The sequence below is a fragment of the Pseudophryne corroboree genome, chromosome 3 (genome assembly GCF_028390025.1).
Source record: "Pseudophryne corroboree isolate aPseCor3 chromosome 3, aPseCor3.hap2, whole genome shotgun sequence".
Taxonomy (NCBI): domain Eukaryota; kingdom Metazoa; phylum Chordata; class Amphibia; order Anura; family Myobatrachidae; genus Pseudophryne; species Pseudophryne corroboree.
Genome location: NC_086446.1, coordinates 480,239,370 through 480,257,564, shown reverse-complemented (window position 1 = coordinate 480,257,564; position 18,195 = coordinate 480,239,370). Strand labels below are relative to the sequence as shown.

Genomic DNA, 18,195 nt, shown 5'->3' with positions numbered 1-18,195 from the left:
GGTCACCAGGATCCAGTCTGTATGCCGAATCTGCGGCCCTCTAGAAGATGAGCACTCTGCAGCCACCACAGCAGCGACACCCTGGCCCTTGGAGACAGGGTTATCAGCCGATGCATCTGAAGATGCGACCCGGACCACTTGTCCAACAGATCCCACTGAAAGATCCTTGCATGGAACCTTCCGAATGGAATTGCTTCGTAAGAAGCCACCATCTTTCCCAGGACTCGCGTGCAGTGGTGCACCGACACCTGTTTTGGTTTTAGGAGGTCTCTGACTAGAGACGACAACTCCTTGGCCTTCTCCTCCGGGAGAAACACTTTTTTCTGTTGTGTGTCCAGAACCATCCCCAGGAACAGTAGACACGTTGTAGGAACCAGCTGCGACTTTGGAATATTCAGGATCCAGCCGTGCTGTTGTAGCACTTCCCGAGCTAGTGCTACTCCGATCAACAACTGTTCCCTGGACCTCGCCTTTGTAAGGAGATCGTCCAAGTACGGGATAATTAAAACTCCCTTTTTCCGAAGGAGTATCATCACTTCGGCCATTACCTTGGTAAATACCCTCGGTGCCGTGGACAGACCAAACGGCAACGTCTGGAATTGGTAATGACAGTCCTGTACCACAAATCTGAGGTACTCCTGGTGAGGAGGGTAAATGGGGACATGCAGGTAAGCATCCTTGATGTCCAGTGATACCATGTAATCCCCCTCGACCAGGCTTGCAATCACTGCTCTGAGCGATTCCATCTTGAACTTGAACCTTCTTATATAAGTGTTTAAAGATTTTAAATTTAAAATGGGTCTCACCGAACCGTCCAGTTTCGGTACCACAAACATTGTGGAATAGTAACCCCGTCCTTGTTGAAGGAGGGGTACCTTGATTATCACCTGCTGAGAATACAGCTTGTGAATCGCCTCCAGCACTGCCTCCCTGTCCGGGGGAGCTGTCGGCAAGGCAGATTTTAGGAAACGGCGAGGGGGAGACGTCTCGAATTCCAGCTTGTACCCCTGAGATACTACTTGTAGAATCGAGGGATCCACCCGTGAACGAGCCCACTGGTTGCTGAAGTTCTTGAGACGGGCCCCCACCGTACCTGGCTCCGCCTGTGGAGCCCCAGCGTCATGCGGTGGACTTAGAGGAAGCGGGGGAGGACTTTTGTTCCTGGGAACTGGCTGTATGTTGCAGCTTTTTCCCTCTACCTCTGCCTCTGGGCAGAAAGGACGCGCCTCTAACCCGCTTGCCTTTCTGGGGCCGAAAGGACTGTACCTGATAATACGGTGCTTTCTTAGGCTGTGAGGGAACATGGGGTAAAAATGCTGACTTCCCAGCTGTCGCTGTGGAAACGAGGTCCGAGAGACCATCCCCAAACAACTCCTCATCCTTGTAAGGCAAAACTTCCATGTGCCTTTTAGAATCTGCATCTCCTGTCCACTGCCGAGTCCACAATCCTCTCCTGGCAGAAATGGACATTGCGTTTATTTTAGATGCCAGCCGGCAAATATCCCTCTGTGTATCTCTCATGTATAAGACTGCGTCTTTAATATGCTCTACGGTTAGCAATATAGTGTCCCTGTCTAAGGTATCAATATTTTCTGACAGGGAATCTGACCCGCAGCTGCAGCACTGCACATCCATGCTGAAGCAATAGCTGGTCTCAGTATAATACCTGAGTGTGTATAAACAGACTTCAGGATAGCCTCCTGCTTCCTATCAGCAGGTTCTCTTATCGGGGGAAGCCCACGCTTCTTCACATACTTCATTTAATTCATCAGAAGGGGGAAAAACCACTGGTAGTTTTTTCTCCCCAAACATAATACCCTTTTTTGTGGTACCTGGGGTAATATCAGAAATGTGCAACACATTTTTCATTGCCGTAATCATGTAACGGGTGGCTCTATTGGAATGTACACTAGTCTCATCATCGTCGACACTGGAGTCAGTATCCGTGTCGACATCTGTGTCTGCCATCTGAGGTAGCGGGCGTTTTAGAGCCCCTGATGGCTTTTGAGACGCCTGGGCAGGCACGAGCTGAGAAGCCGGCTGTCCCACATCTGCTATGTCGTCAAACCTTTTATGTAAGGAGTTGACACTGTCACGTAATTCCTTCCACATGTCCATCCATTCAGGCGTCGAACCCGCAGGGGGTGACATCACATTTATCGGCCCTTGCTCCGCCTCCACATAAGCCTCCTCATCAAACATGTCGACACAGCCGTACCGACACACCGCACACACACAGGGAATGCTCTGACTGAGGACAGGACCCCACAAAGTCCTTTGGGGAGACAGAGAGAGAGTATGCCAGCACACACCAGAGCGCTATATAATGCAGGGATTCACACTACACACAGTGATTTTTCCCCTATAGCTGCTAATATTACACAGATTGCGCCTAAATTTAGTGCCCCCCCTCTCTTTTTTACCCTATGGAGTCTGGAAACTGCAGGGGAGAGCCTGGGGAGCTTCCTTTCAGCGGAGCTGTGAGGGAAAATGGCGCCAGTGTGCTGAGGGAGATAGCTCCGCCCCTTTTTCGGCTGACTTCTCCCGCTTTTTTATGGAAAGTTATGGCAGGGGATTTTACACATATACAGTCTTAATGACTATATTATGTGGTAATTTGCCAAGTAAGGTACTCATATTGCAGCCCAGGGCGCCCCCCCCCCAGCGCCCTGTACCGATCAGTGACCGGAGTGTGTGGTGTGCATGGGGAGGAATGGCGCACAGCTGCAGTGCTGTGCGCTACCTTAATGAAGACCGAAGTCTTCTGCTGCCGATTTCCAGGAACGTCTTCTTGCTTCTGGCTCTGCAAGGGGGACGGCGGCGCGGCTCCGGGAACGGACGACCGAGGCTGGGCCTGTGTTCGATCCCTCTGGAGCTAATGGTGTCCAGTAGCCTAGAAGCCCAAGCTAGCTGCAAGCAGGTAGGTTCGCTTCTCTCCCCTCGGTCCATCGTAGCAGTGAGTCTGTTGCCAGCAGATCTCACTGAAAATAAAAAACCTAATTTATACTTTCTTTTCTAGAAGCTCAGGAGAGCCCCTAGTGTGCATCCAGCTCGGCCGGGCACAAAATTCTAACTGAGGTCTGGAGGAGGGGCATAGAGGGAGGAGCCAGTGCACACCAGGTAGTCCTAAATCTTTCTTAGTTGTGCCCAGTCTCCTGCGGAGCCGCTATTCCCCATGGTCCTTTCGGAGTTCCCAGCATCCACTAGGACGTCAGAGAAACATGAATAATTTTGGATGTTCCAGATGACATCAGGACAGAGCCTGAAAGGCTTTCTTTACAGCAATAGGGTCATTCCACATCAAATCACCCCAAAAAATATGAGATGTCCACCACCCATCTCAAATTTTTACGATTTTTTTTTTTAGTTAAGAGAGGATGTCAAAACAACTATTTCTGCCAAATATCTCAACTGTCTGACAAGTCATTTATTAAACATTGATTTTTCAATTTATTAAAATATTTACTAATCGCGGCTTCTTTATCCAGTTTATTTGAAGTACCACGTGTGTTTATTAAGGAATCACCAAGAAATTTGGACCACTAAGGTAACTCTTCCTCCCAAATCCAAAAATCCACACCAAATTACTTTATCTCCTTTATGTTTTGAGTAACGGTAAAAACGCATGTTTTTCTAAAACACTTAAAAACGCTAGGTTCAATCAACATTAGATTACCCAATTGTTTTTATGTGCCTAACAAAGGTATACATTACTACCACACAAAAAGTCAGCATGGTACTGTTTCATAGTGGAGGGAAAAAAAAATCATAAAAGTTGACGTTCAATTACTGTTGTATCGCATACATAATTAACACAAGAAATCATGACATTTTAAAACTTAAACATAAGTTGAGTTCCAAATTAATTTAATGTCACAGAATACATAGTAAAACAATCAAGAAAACTTAAAGAAACCCATGGCATACTGACAGAACCTGAAAAATATAGAGGGAAAACCCTTCCTGTACAAATCGTTCTTTTGTTAAGGTGGAAAACCCAACTAAACTCCTGGCGCAAATCTAATCAATATACAACAAAGTCAGATGAACATCAGCTGCATATAATTTGGGCTTTGCAAGGCCCCAAGATTTGACAACAAAAAACAAAAATAAATTACTGCACTTAATGTACTGATATTAATAGTAATAAATATAGAAATAGTATAATTGTGTTTAGTTTCACTCAATTAATTTACGGAGAAATTTACTTATGGTAATAGCAACAATTTTTCCTGTATTTCAGTTAAAAATTATACATTTCTTTAAAAATTATTTGAAACAAATAGTTTCTCAATTGACATATAATTGGTAAATATAATATTACTTATCAAACAATAGAGCTGGCCAGAAAATGAAGAGGTTAGACTGCAGCCAGATGAATAATACTGGAGTCTCCAGACAGTGTTTAATTAGCAGCAACAATGTGTTTCTTTCAATAAAGAGCAAACAAGTTCCATCTGCTATATAGCAACAGTAGCACCACAAATATGTTTCCAAATACTTGGCAGTAGGTTCACAATAGGTATAGCAATAGTATGGTCCCGCGGTATAATTTAGTGTAGTTCCAATCCACCTGCCACCGGCATCCCAGTGCAGGGGATAAAGCTCTGAATTATAATTACCCAATCCAGCGGGAATATCCAATGGCAACAGAGATAGTCAATCTGGAGATTCAGGTATGTGCTCAACCTGAGCGTGTAGCCCACAATCGACCACTGGCACTATGATGGTGCAGAATACCTGTCCTGGCGAGTGGAGAGAGTGTAGCTCCAATAACCGGATAGAGACAGCCGTGGGTAAATCAATATTTCATAAACGAATTGTCAGTCAAGATATTTGGCAGAAATAGTTTTTTTGACATCCTCTCTTAACTAAAAAATGTTCATAAAATCTGAGATGGGTGGTAGACACACCTGGTTGAACGGACAAGGAATAACACAATATGCATTTGAACAAGGCCCCTCAAAGCATGTAAGACACTACAGAGTACTCTTAAGGTGTGTACACACGGAGCGATCCCCCTAGGATCCCAATATCAATGCCCAATACCCCCAGATACTCAGAAGTCTCAATGATATGCTCCATCAGAATTAGATTCTCTTTTGAGCTGTTAGATTGCAGACCCTCGGTCACTTGTATTTACCATTTCTACACTGCCTTAGAGACCCAAGATGCTGCTGCTGCCAGATTCCAAGATAGCTGCTGTATCCCTTCTGCTGGGCTTTCTAGCTGGGAAGCCTCCCCAGAAAGAAAATGCAGATGTGGGATGCCAATAAACAGTGGAATAAAAAAAAGTAAAATAAAATAACATTTCAGCCAGAGAACAAGCTCCCTGCTCCGGCAGTCCTTTAGAAAAGCAAAACTTAATTATGGTAAACTTACAATGGAGAAGCTTATATCTCCGTACACTATACCCCAGTGCATCCAGTATACCCCATAGAAGGAATGGGGCATATTACCTATAAGCGTTAATGTATATGAACAGTATAATTTCTCATCTAGAAAATAAAAGTTCCACACTGTATTATAGAAATTATTGATATAATGCTACAATGTTATATAATATTATTGTCTAAATAAATCTCCTCCTTTCATAATATATTACTGTACACTTTATATTCTCTGTGTATACTTATATACACATTCAGTAAAAAATATTGTACACAAAGCACCTTATATCTTGATATATTAAAGCGGATTTTCACCTACACTAATTATTAGATCTATACTGTCCACATCTCTCTCTTAAAATCGTAGAGTCAACTTCCTTGTTCTTCAAGCACATCTGCTAGGGACTTGCCAGAGGTGGTGGGAATACATTACAAGGTACATCAAAGCAGGTGCCACCACGTCTTCTACTCTAATTGTACCATCTCAGGAAGTTTTTAAGGAATACTTGCCTAAAATTCTGCCTCACAGAAGAGAGTCACCGCTCTGATGGGCGCAATTAGAAAAGGAATGTCTCAAAAGTAAAAAAACAGACATATCTATGTACCTTTCTCTCCCAGCATCGCTCCAGATTAAGTTTCTCCTTCTGAAATTTGTTTTCTTCTTCCTGAAAGAGAGCAGTTGCTGTTGGCTAAACCACTAGTACCATAAATAATAACTAATATTTAATAACTATGATAATACAACACAATTACAAATCCTAATTACGTTGAAGACAATCCCATAGCCCCTCATTTTATGGGCACTTAAACGGTTAATTTCTTTAAGTATAAAGCTCATCTCGCACCAACAGTCCATCAGTTTCAAGTTATAAGACCACAAAGATAGGTTGTAAATAAGAATATAAATCATCAAAATACACTCTAACACAATAAATTACTAGCATATGGGAGGGGTCGCAGGGTACCCCAGATGGACAGGAGTAAACAGATTTCAAGGAATCAAAAATCCTGTATTTTGCCTTGTCTAATCTGGAGATAAGGAGTGTTATGGTAGACTTTCCATGGTTAACACTCTGTGAGGTACATTGGTTCCACAGGAAAACATCGGGGTGTAGAGTGGATCTTGATCCAGAGGCACCAACAGGCTAAAGCTTTAGGTTGTCCCAGGATGCATTGGAGCCTCCCCTATAAACCTTGCCTCCAGGCATTGAGAGCTCAGTTTTGTTAACCAGTCCAATGCAGGAGCAGGCAAGAGAGAAGGCAGATGTCAGACATAGAACCACATTCTCACGACAGGAGAAGGTACCAGCGATAATGCAATACAAACCCAACGGTGGGCGCCCTGTGGTACCAATGTACCTCGCTGAAAGAGTGTTAACCATGGTAAGTCTACCATAACACTCCTTTTCTGCAGCAGGGTACATTGGTTTCCACAGGAAAGCATCAGGGATGTCCTAAAGCATTTCCTCAAGGGAGGGGACGCGCCTTAGCGGGTATGAGAACCCTGCGTCCAAAGGAAGCATCCTGGGAGGCAGAAGTATCAACGGCATAGAACCTAATAAATGTGTTCACTGAGCACCACGTAGCCGCCTTGCACAATCGTTCTGCGGACGCACCACGGCGGGTCGCCCAAGAAGGTCCAACAGACCGAGTAGAATGGGCTGTAATAGCAGCAGGAGCTGGGAGCCCAGCCTGTACATAAGCTTGTGCAATCACCATTCTAATCCATCTGGCCAAGGTTTGCTTATTCGCAGGCCAGCCACGTTTGTGGAAACCAAACAGTACAAAAAGGGAACCTGACCTCCTGATAGAGGCAGTCCTCTCCACACAAGAGCCCTTACCACATCCAAAGAAAGCTCTTTGGAAGACAAGTCTGAAGAGATAAAGTGCCTAATTCAGAGTTGATCGCAGCAGCAAAATTGTTAGCAGTTGGGCAAAACCATGTGCACTGCAGGGGGGCAGATATAACATGTGCAGAGAGAGTTAGATTTGGGTGGGGTGTGTTCAAACTGAAATCTAAATTGCAGTGTAAAAATAAAGCAGTCAGTATTTACCCTGCACAGAAACAAAATAACCCACCCAAATCTAATGCTTTCTGCAAATGTTATATATGCCACACCTGCAGTGCACATGGTTTTGCCTAACTGCTAACAATTTGCTGCTGCGATCAACTCTGAATTACCCCCAAAGGCCAGAACCACAGTCTCTTGGTTAAGGAGAAAAGACGACACCATCTTAGGTAAATAACCCAGTCGAGTTCGTATAGCCGCCGGTCACAGTGAAAAATCAAATAGAGTGGACGACAGGACAAAGCTCCTAAGTCCGACACCCGTCTTGCAGAGGCAATAGGCAGCAAAAACAGGACCTTGGCCGTGAGCTATTTAAGGTCCGCCGACTCAAGAGGTTCAAATGGAGACTCTTGCAGGGCTTTTAGTACATAGGGAGGCTGAATCCTAAGTATACCGAGTGAAAGTATGAACATCAGGTATAGTCGCAATTTTCCTCTGAAACCATACCGAAAAGGCAGATATGTGAACTTTGAGGGAGGACAGACGGCGACCCGAGTCAAGGCCTCGTTGCAGAAAAGCCAGAATTCTGGAAGTTCTGAACGTAGAGACATCATAATTCTTATCAGCACACCATGTGAAGAATTCAAAACCCTGTAGTAAATCCGGGCAGAGGCCAGTTTGCAGGCTTTCAACATAGTCTGGATAACCCCCCAGAGAAATCTTTGGCCCTCAGGAGTGATGCTTCAAGAGCCACGCTGTCTTAAGCCAGTCTAGCCAGGTCTGGGTAGAGACAAGGACCCTGTACGAGGAGATTCGGGCACTGAGGAAGTAGAAGGGGATTCTCTGTCAACCGACCCTGCAAGTCTGAGAACCATTGCCTTCAAGGGCACGCTGGAGTGACTAGAAGTAGTAATCCTTCTTCTTGTTTGAACTTCCGTAGTAGCCTGGGCAGAAGTGACACTGGAGGAAACACGTAGGGCAGCCGAAAATTCCATGGAACCGCCAGTGCATCCACGAATGCTGCTTGAGAATCCCTGGTCCTTGATCCGAAGACCGGAACTTTGTGAATGTGTTGAGACGCCATTAGGTCTACATCCGGTAGGCCCCATCTGTCCACTAGGAGTTGAAAGACTTCCGGATGAAGACTACACTCTCCGGCAAGCACGTCCTGGCGACTGAAGAAGTCCGCTTCCCAGTTTAGGACACCCGTAATGAACACTGCCGATATGGCTGGCAGATGGTGTTCCGCCCAACACTTCCATCATCGCCATGCGGCTTCGAGTGCCGCCTTGATGTTTTATATGTGTCACCGTGATGGCGTTGTCTGATCGTACTTGAACAGGCCTGTTCTGTACCAGAGGCAGGGCGAGAGATAATGCCTTGAAAACCGCTCTCAATTCCAGAATGTTTATTGGGAGGAATGATTCCTCCTTGGTCCAACGACCCTGAAACGAGTGTTGCTCCAACACCGCACCCCCTCTCCTCAGACTGGCATCAGTTGTCAACAGGACCCAGTCGGGGATCCAGAAGGGACGGCCCTTGCTTAATCGCTGGTCCTGTAGCCACCAGGTCAGCGACAGACGAACCTCAGGATTCAAAGAGATTATCTGAGATCTGACCCAGTGAGGTTGGTAGTCCCATTTGGAAAGGATTAACCTCTGTAGTGGGCGGGAATGAAATTGAGCGTACTCTACCATGTCGAATGCAGACACCATCAGGCCAAGTACTTGCATCGCCAAGTGTATTGACACCCTAGGCGACATAGGAAGCATCTTATCCTGTCCTAAAGCTTTAGGACCTTTTCTGGAGACCGAAACAGCCGTTGATTGTGTGTGTCCAGAAGTGCCCCCAGGTGCACCATGCTCTGAGCTGGGACCAGCGAGGACTTCTTCCAATTGATAAGCCACCCGTGGGCTTACAGGAAGTTTACCTTCAGTTACAGATGACTGAGGAGGACATCGTGTGAATTTGCCAGAATCAGCAGGTCACCAGATCCGGCAGGATTCTGACCCCCTGGCAACGAAGATGTGCCGTCATCACGGCCATGACCTTGGTGAAGATCTGAGGAGCCATAGCCGGTCCAAATGGTAGAGTCTGGAATTGAAAGTGTAGGTTGCCCATAGCAAACAGCAGAAACTGCTGGTGTGACATGGCAATAGGTATATACAGGGATACCATATAGTCTACGGGTTCCATAGCCAATATAAATGAGCGCTGTGTTTCCATACGAAATCTGGACACTCTCACAAACTTGTTCAGGGATTTGAGTATAGGCTGGAATGACCAATTTGGTTTCGGGACAAGAAACAGGGTCGAGTAATAACCTCTGCCTCTCTGGGACTGAGGTACTGGCACAACCACTCCTGTGCTCAAGAGAGAACTGACAATTGTTTGCAAAGCTTGCGCCTTTAACGGATCTGAAGATAGAACCATGGTGCAAAACTGGCGAGACGGATGTCTCATAAAAGAGACAGCATACCTTGAGAGACAACTTTCAGCACCCATGCGTCTGAAGTGATCTTTAACCAGACTTGGGTGAACTATAGAAGTCGGCCTCACACCCTGATGTCCCCCAAGGGGAGGCCTGCCCCTTCATGCAGCAGGCTTGTCTTGTCTAGGGGCAGGCTGGCGGGCTGCCCAGGATTGTTTGGCCCTGGGCTTTATGGTTTTGGGAGCATGAGCTGGTCTCGGGAATGCCTGACTTTTTACTTCCCTTGAGGCCGAAAGGAACGAAAGGTGGAACCTTTTGCCTTCTGTGCAGAAGGATTAGTATTTGGTAGGAAAGCAGTCTTAGCAGCTGCTCACTCAGACACAATTTTATTCAGGTCTTCACCAAACAAAATGTCCCCAGTGAAGGTGAATGCCTCCAAGGATTTTTTGGAGTCTAGGTCCACCTTCCATGACCTCAACCGCAGAATACGGCGAGCAAGACAGATGTATTCAACGCCTTGGCTGCCAGCACACCTGCCTCAGAGGACACCTTCTGAATATAATAGGCGGCTGTGGTAATGTGAGACAGGTATTGTCTTACACTGTAAGATATATCTTCGGGCAGCTTTTCCTCTAATGCCTGAATCCATGCTTCAATACCTTTTGCAGCCCAGAAGGCAGCAATAGTGGGTCTACGTATAGCTACTGTAAGGTAGTAAATAGATTTCAGGCATCCCTCCACACGCTTATCTGTCGGTTCCTTCAGTAAGGTGACAGTGGTGACAGGCCTAGTTGTTGACACCACAAGCCGGATGATGTGAGAATCCACCAGCGGTGAATTATCCCACTTGCTACATACTGGAACTCTGCAGGGAGAGGATATCGAACCAAGGCCCATTTATGCAGAGGGAATTTCTTCCCTGGAGTAGACCAGGGTTCCCTTCTGATGTTCACTAAATAGTCAGAATGGGGCAACAGAGTTTTAACCACTTTCTGCCGTTTAAACATATACAGTTTTGACAGTAGTGGAATCCTCATCATCAGAGACTTGAAGGATTTGTTTAATAGCAACCACTAAGGCAGGGACATCAGTCAGCAAGGGAGAATCCTCATCAGTAACACCAGATTCAGTGTCTGACAGGACCGTATGCTCCCCCTCCTCTGTAGATGAAACATCAGAGAGGTATGTGGACTGTGAGGAGGAAGTAGCCCGCTTAGATGACCCAGAGACACAAGTATGACCTGGAGTTGATTTCTATCTAACCAAAGACTGATTTAATTGTTGCAGCTGGTCAGATAAATTTTCCGCCCAATGCGGATTTAACACAGGGACATGCTGTAGTGGCACAGGTGGTCCCATAGGGTGCGTAAAACGCTCTACCAGAGTACCCAGTAGGTTTGCGAATGCAGCCCTGGGTGGGCCCTGAGTAGACCCAGGAGCTGCAGACAGGCAAGGAGGTGTAGGACACACAGTACACAGACCATTATACAAAACTTCCCCCTCTGGTAAATCCTTGGAGCATGCTCTGCATGATGCAGGAGCTTCCATTGACTTACTGCCCTTTCTGTTAGACATTATGATATGAATGCAAAACAGAGCGACTTAGTATGAAAAAGCCAGACAAAGTACAACACCTGCGAATAAGTCCGATATTATGGACCTGAGTACACAGTATAATATACATATATGAATAAATACTGTGTCACACTATATATATGACCGAGACACACCTAGTCCCTCAAGGTACAGAATATAGTGACAGATATATCTGGGAAACACTGAAAGTGAAACCGCATAGCAGATACAGGCCCACACAGTCACAGGCAATGCAGAAATTACTTCAACAATAAGGCTGCACTGGATTAGAATATATATATTATATATATATATCTAATCTGCTCTGCTAAGCTAGAAGGTACGATTTGTATGAGATGTTCTGACTATTTATCCGTGGCCTTGGAGGTCCATGCAGATGGTACTGTAAGTTAAGTATGGACTTGAAAATGCTCTCACATATTTGTGTCTTCCATCTTGTAGACAGACTGTGTCTGAAAGTGAAACAGTATAAGCCTTAGAAAGTAGCTCCACATGAACATTTACCTGTGGTGCATGTTTTTTTTTTTCACTGACCACATACTTTGGCTACCAACAAATTTATTTATATACGAGAATGAGTCCTCATGGTCAGAATCATCCTGAAGTTCTTATTCATCTTGCAAAGAGAAATTTGAATCGGAAAAGCTTGTCAAGTAGACCTGCAGTCTCTTGTATTAATGAGTCATTCAAAAAAAGGAAGACATATTGCTTTACTCCCAAGGCTGTGCTGTGTACTGCATCGTTCTGGCTCAGGATAATACATCAGAACCTGACACTAAGAGACAGAGCATGTCCACTAGATGAAAGACCTCAGTTGGAGACAACCTGGAAGCATAAGAATATGCATTAATCATTTTTGTCAACTTCTCCTTCATAGCCTGGGCAGTAAGCTGAGCTAAGTATGCCGCCTCAGCCACCAACACTGGGTTCTCACAGGCCAGGCTTGTATTATGAACCGCCACTACGTATGCTGCAAAATGGCATGGGTGCTTGACTGTCCACTAGATAATTCAGATTGCCAAGTACAGCAGGTGAAGTAACCAACATCCTGCCTCCACCCTTAACCCTTTTTCAAATATAATACTAAAGAAAAAAAAAAACAAACAGTGGTTCCAACCCTATAAATTCATATAATAATACAAAACCACCAAAACTATAGCAAGCCATAATAGCAGGTACAGTAATACTTTTTTCCCCCCTGATAATAGAAATACAGGGAAGCCAAATGTACTTAGAAACCTCAGGACTCTCATAAGAAACAAGCTTCACATCTTTTAGAGAATGTAGATGCTCCCTTGTCAATGTTCCAACTCTCTTTTCTTCCTCTAATATAGCAGTCTCTGAGGGGCTTTGCTTTCTAGTGCCACCTGCCACTAATACACACATGTGGTGGAAGGAGGAAAATGTACTTACCTCCAGAACTCCAGGGAGATAATCACATACCTACCTGCTGAAATGGCCTCAGCCTCACTGAAGCCACTGAGCAAACTAGAGGGTCAAGCCCACACAACCCATGAACATCCTCACCTTTCAAACAACTGCTGCTATCTGCAGCCCAAAATAAAATGGAGCAACATCCTTCACTGCTGCCATACTCTAGTGGTTCCAGTTGAACATCGATGCCTCACAATAGCTATCTCCCCCGCAAAAAGCCCAACAGTGGCCTTGAAAACTCCCAGCATGGGTGTTCTGGATGTAGGCTGCACTCTTTCCCCATCACGTGAGTGTTGGGAAAAGAGTCTGTGTGTCTGAAAACCACAGGAGATGCAGTAATGGAGCCTAGCCACCACAAATCTGTGATCATGTCTATGAAAAGAAAATGTTAACAAAAAAAGCAAAAATAAAATAGAGCAGCTCTTTACCTGCCCAACTCCTTTGGGCACTGAACTAAAACTTGGGGAGGGTTGGATAAAGAAGGAGCGTTATGAAACTTAATTGAAAATTAACCTTTTAATTTTCCAACTCTTCCACCCTCAACACAACCCAATGGTAGTAGTGTCCCTCCACCCAGATTGGATAATGCAAAAATACAGTATGCTATATATTTTATGATTGAAAGCTTGCGAGCAGGGCCTTCCTACCTCTATGTTATTACCCAGTGTTGTTTTATCTTTGTTGTTTGCAATTGTAAAACGCAACGGAATATGCTGCGCTATATAAGAAATTGTTAATTAATAATAATAATAATTACTGCTTGCTCTCCATTGGCTATGAATGGTTAGTAACATTGCGTGTTCTGAAAAACCTTCTGATGTAGTTATAAATCTCTCCAGCTTGGCCCTCAAAGAGATCAATGAGCATACACTTGCCCTCATATCCTGCTGGAACCGATGCTCCCGCTCCTGTCCTTGTTGCTTAACTCGGGAGAGGGTATCTTCAAGTTCTTCTATCAGTGCAGAGGCCTGTATAGAGACGAGAGGTGGGGTCACTGTATATAATGTGCTCTAAATACTGACCTCACGCATTACATTTTGCCTTTTATAAAGTTTCTCTGGGGTCATACTCAACAAAGGAAGAGTTTTTTTCTCTAGGAAATATTTTATGATCCTACTTTATGTAAAAGTAAATGAAAGTAGAGTGTGAATAAGAAATATTGTTTCTTCCACTATATGTAAATGAAAGGGATAAGAAAGTACACTCAGCTTTCCTCTAGTATAAAAGAAATGATGATTCTTAATATTGGGCCCGATTCAGAGTTGTACATATACCGGATGGTTTGCGAACTACTCCAATGATGAGAGATCTGCACATACACAGATGCTACACTGCGCATGGGTAGCTCTCAGTGTGCCCCCAAGCTGCTGCATGATTTATATGCCAAATGACATGCTGCAGTCGTTTGGACATGGGACAAGGGCGACAACAGGTACCGTTTTACAAAACGGGGGTGTGAGGTCCCCGATTTATAGACAGGTTAAGGCCATGGTCTGCATCTTCTCACTCTTCCGGCAGAGGAGTTCCAGCGGTCATTCTGAGTTAGCTTAGGTCATGATGGTGATCTGATTCTGCATCTTCTGATGCAGCGCTCGGATCTGCGAGTTTCTTCAGACTTCTCCAGTGGCACGAATATATTTCCACATCACCCACCTCTGAATCATGCCCATTGTATGTAAATGAGATGGAGAAGGAAGACTCAGCACACATTCTAGCAGGAGTACAAATAAAGGTGGCTCCTGACATTGTAGTGAAATGACTGGGAGAAGACGGGCTACACAACATTGTATTACAGGTTGCTGTAGTACGAAAACAAAGGTGGTCCCTGAAGCTACGTAAGTAACTGGGAAGAGAAAGACTGAGCAATAGTTAACTATGTAGCTTGATTAAATGGTTAAATCTGGTCACGGAAGGTGAATATTTGCGTTCCATACATTTAATCACTAAGTTAAACATGACACAGAACAATCCAGTAACAGGTACAGGCAAAACCCTGAAACTTGGCATGAGGAAATCCAGTGGTGCCACCAGACAGCCTTTGAGAATGACTGAATGATCATTCTGCTGCCACGGTGCTCTCTATACCTAGATTTTATCTATGAAGAACTCTCCCTGGAAGCAAGACAGCTACCGGAAAACTCTCCCTACAGCCAGAACACCTCTGTGACAGCTGATATATCACTCTGCAGACTCCCCCTAGGCTTTGCCCTGTACGTGCTTATTCCTAATTTAAGAGCAATAGTAAGAATTCTCACCTGGAATTTGCTAAGTAACCCCAATTTATTACTAACACATTTGCTGTTCCTAAATGATAGAGAAGTGCTAATTGTATCCATGTTCTCACACAAACCCTTTTTCCTCAATTTACATGTGCAAAAGCCTAGCTGAAGATACAAAATTAATTTAATTATACGCTGTTTACATACTCCAGAGTAATGCACAATCAGAATCTACAGTACAGTAGATCTGCTGTATCTCTCTCCTCTGTTAAGGGGGGTACACACGGAGAGATCCGTACTTAAAATCTAAGCAATCTTGCTAGATTGCTTAGATTTTAAGCACGGATCTGCCGTGTGTATGCCCTCCAGCGATAGCGATGCGCGGCCCCGCGCATCGCTATCGCCGATGCTAGATTGAGCTGCATGCAGGCTCAATCTAGCGGGTCGCTCACTTCACCGTTGTGTGAAGTGAGCGGCCCCCCCGTCGGCTTTCCCCCTCGCTCAGCACATCGCGCTGTGCTGAGCGGGGTGAGAGATGTGTGCTGAGCGGTCTGTGTTAAGATCGCTCAGCACACATCTCTCCCGTGAGTACCCCCCTTTACTTTTACATGCAGTGTCAGTGATTACATACTGTATACTTTTTCACAAAACAAGATTGTTTGCTGAATCATCCATCTCCTCACTCTCATGTACAGTGTTACTGGCAGGGGTGAAGATATATCTATCTATCTATCTATATCTCTATCTATCTATCTATCTATCTATCTATCTATCTATATATATATATATATATATATATACATACAGATGGGTCCACATTTATCTTGACCTTTAATAGGATTAACTCAGACTTAATCCCCTGCTGTAATGACTTAATCCCCTGCTGTATTGTTCTCTGTATTGTATTGGAGCTGAGAACAGTAGATGAAGGGTTTATGCTAATATATCATGTTGTACCTAGGCGCAGAAAACTAGTCAAGATAACCGTGGACCCATCTGTGTGTGTGTATATATATACATATATATCTATATCTATCTATCTATCTATCTATCTATCTATCTATCTATCTATCTATCTATATATTTATATATATAAAAAGTAGGTAAATCAGATTTAAACCCCACAAACCTCTCCTTGGGGCATATACCTTGGCTGCAGATAGAGCGTTCTGCTGAGTAATGAAGCTGACGTCACACTCATACTTGCTCTGCAGTTGCTGAACATGCTTTTCATAGTCCAGGGTTAAGCGATCTCTATCCTTCTGTAAAGACGATAATCTGGAAGAACCAATATTAGATCATATTTTGCACACAAATGGCTATTTCTGAAATCACAATTAGAGACAACAGTATTAAAACGGAACAAAGATATGGAATTACTTTTCAAGGACAAAAGAAAATTGCGCTGCCTCCCAGAAGACAGGGCACGCTGGCCCAGGAGTGTAGTGCAGAAAGGATGTTTTTTGTCATTTGTCCAGGTTCCCATATTGTGCACCCAGAAGAGGCCCTAACCGTGTAGAGTTTGTATATTCTCCTTGTGCTTGTGTGGGTTTCCTCTGGATACTCCGGTTTCCTCCCACAATCCAAAAATATACTGGTAGGTTAACTGGCTACCAACAAAAATTAACTCTAGCATGTAAGTGTGTGTACATGTAAATGTGTTTGGGGCAGACTAGATGGGCCAACTGGTTCTTATTCGCCGTCATGGATTAATGGGAACATGTACTAAGCAGTGCAGAGTGAAGAAGTGAGCCAGTGTAGAAGTTGCCAATGGCAACCTATCAGCTGCTCTGGATCATTTTATAGTATGCAAATTATGTTACTTTAATGCTGATTGGTTGCCATGGGCAACGTCTCTCCACTGGCTCACTTCCCCACTCTTTTCACTGCTTAGTACATCTCACCCATAGAGCCTAAAACATAAAAGTCATCACATGTAGTAGATGTTGGCATTATTAATCAGTTGACTGCTCTATTTTGCTAATAGAGGAAAATAATTTTGATTTGTGATCTAGTATTTCATATTAGGGTTCTTTAAACTGTCAGTGTTCACTGAATGAAAACAATATTATGTGCAGGCTTTCATTCATTTGCCTATAAAGCAATTAAGATGTGTGTTTGATTAACTTATCACATCATGGGCCGGATGTAATGCAGTGTAAGACGGCTGAATCTCCTAGATTCTGGCCGAACTTGTTCGTTTTTTTACAGCAGAAACATTTTAAAGACAAAACCAGGTTGGCTTTCCCTTGTAAAGGTTTGCCGTTTTAAAACGTACGAGTTCGGACGGAATCCTGGAGCTCCGGCTGTCTGGCACGCCTTAACTTCCGATCCAATATCTAAGTATCAGGGTTAATATAATGTAAATAAGGCAATTTACAGCAATAAATAATTATTTCTCCATGATATGATTAAATTAAAAACGTACAACTGTAATTCCATTACTGAAAAAGGTTAAAAGTTTATTTATTCAGATTTGAAGATATTACCTCAAAATTATTATTTTTTTTATTAAGGATTTACCAAGCTCATTACCCACTTGGTGATTCCCGTACTTTATTTAAAATTGTACCCAGGTTACACAAATTGTCATAAGTTTACCAAATGTATGTAGCTGTATCTCCAGCTGAATTTATCAATTGTGTACACAAACACAGTAACATGTCTCATGAATGGTGATTCTGTAACTGACTTAGAAAGTACTGTATGCGGATTTATCAAAAATAGCTTACAGAAGACAGCACGTAAATTATTTTATATGGGGGTTTACCATTGTGGGCTGCTGGATTATGATGATTTGTTCACATTAGTGGTGGAAGTTGTATAATGAATTCAGTCTTTCACCGTAAAAATAAGATTTTACTTACCGATAAATCTATTTCTCGTAGTCCGTAGTGGATGCTGGGACTCCGTAAGGACCATGGGGATATAGCGGCTCCGCAGGAGACAGGGCACAAAATAAAAGCTTAAGGATCAGGTGGTGTGCACTGGCTCCTCCCCCTATGACCCTCCTCCAAGCCTCAGTTAGGATACTGTGCCCGGACGAGCGTACATAATAAGGAAGGATATTGAATCCCGGGTAAGACTCATACCAGCCACACCAATCACACCGTACA

At 44.0% G+C, this 18,195-nt stretch overlaps 1 protein-coding gene across 1 annotated transcript in view; it reads right to left on the bottom strand.

Moving 5' to 3' along the window:
- Window positions 1-18,195, bottom strand: part of CEP112 (centrosomal protein 112) — a 733,320-nt gene that overhangs the window by 458,498 nt on the left and 256,627 nt on the right. Inside the window, exons 15-17 of the mRNA XM_063960841.1 lie at window positions 16,228-16,357; window positions 13,732-13,828; window positions 5,996-6,051 (exon numbers count right to left, since the gene is read on the bottom strand). Coding sequence (XP_063816911.1) covers window positions 5,996-6,051; window positions 13,732-13,828; window positions 16,228-16,357 — 283 coding nt within the window. The remainder of the gene's footprint in view (window positions 1-5,995; window positions 6,052-13,731; window positions 13,829-16,227; window positions 16,358-18,195) is intronic.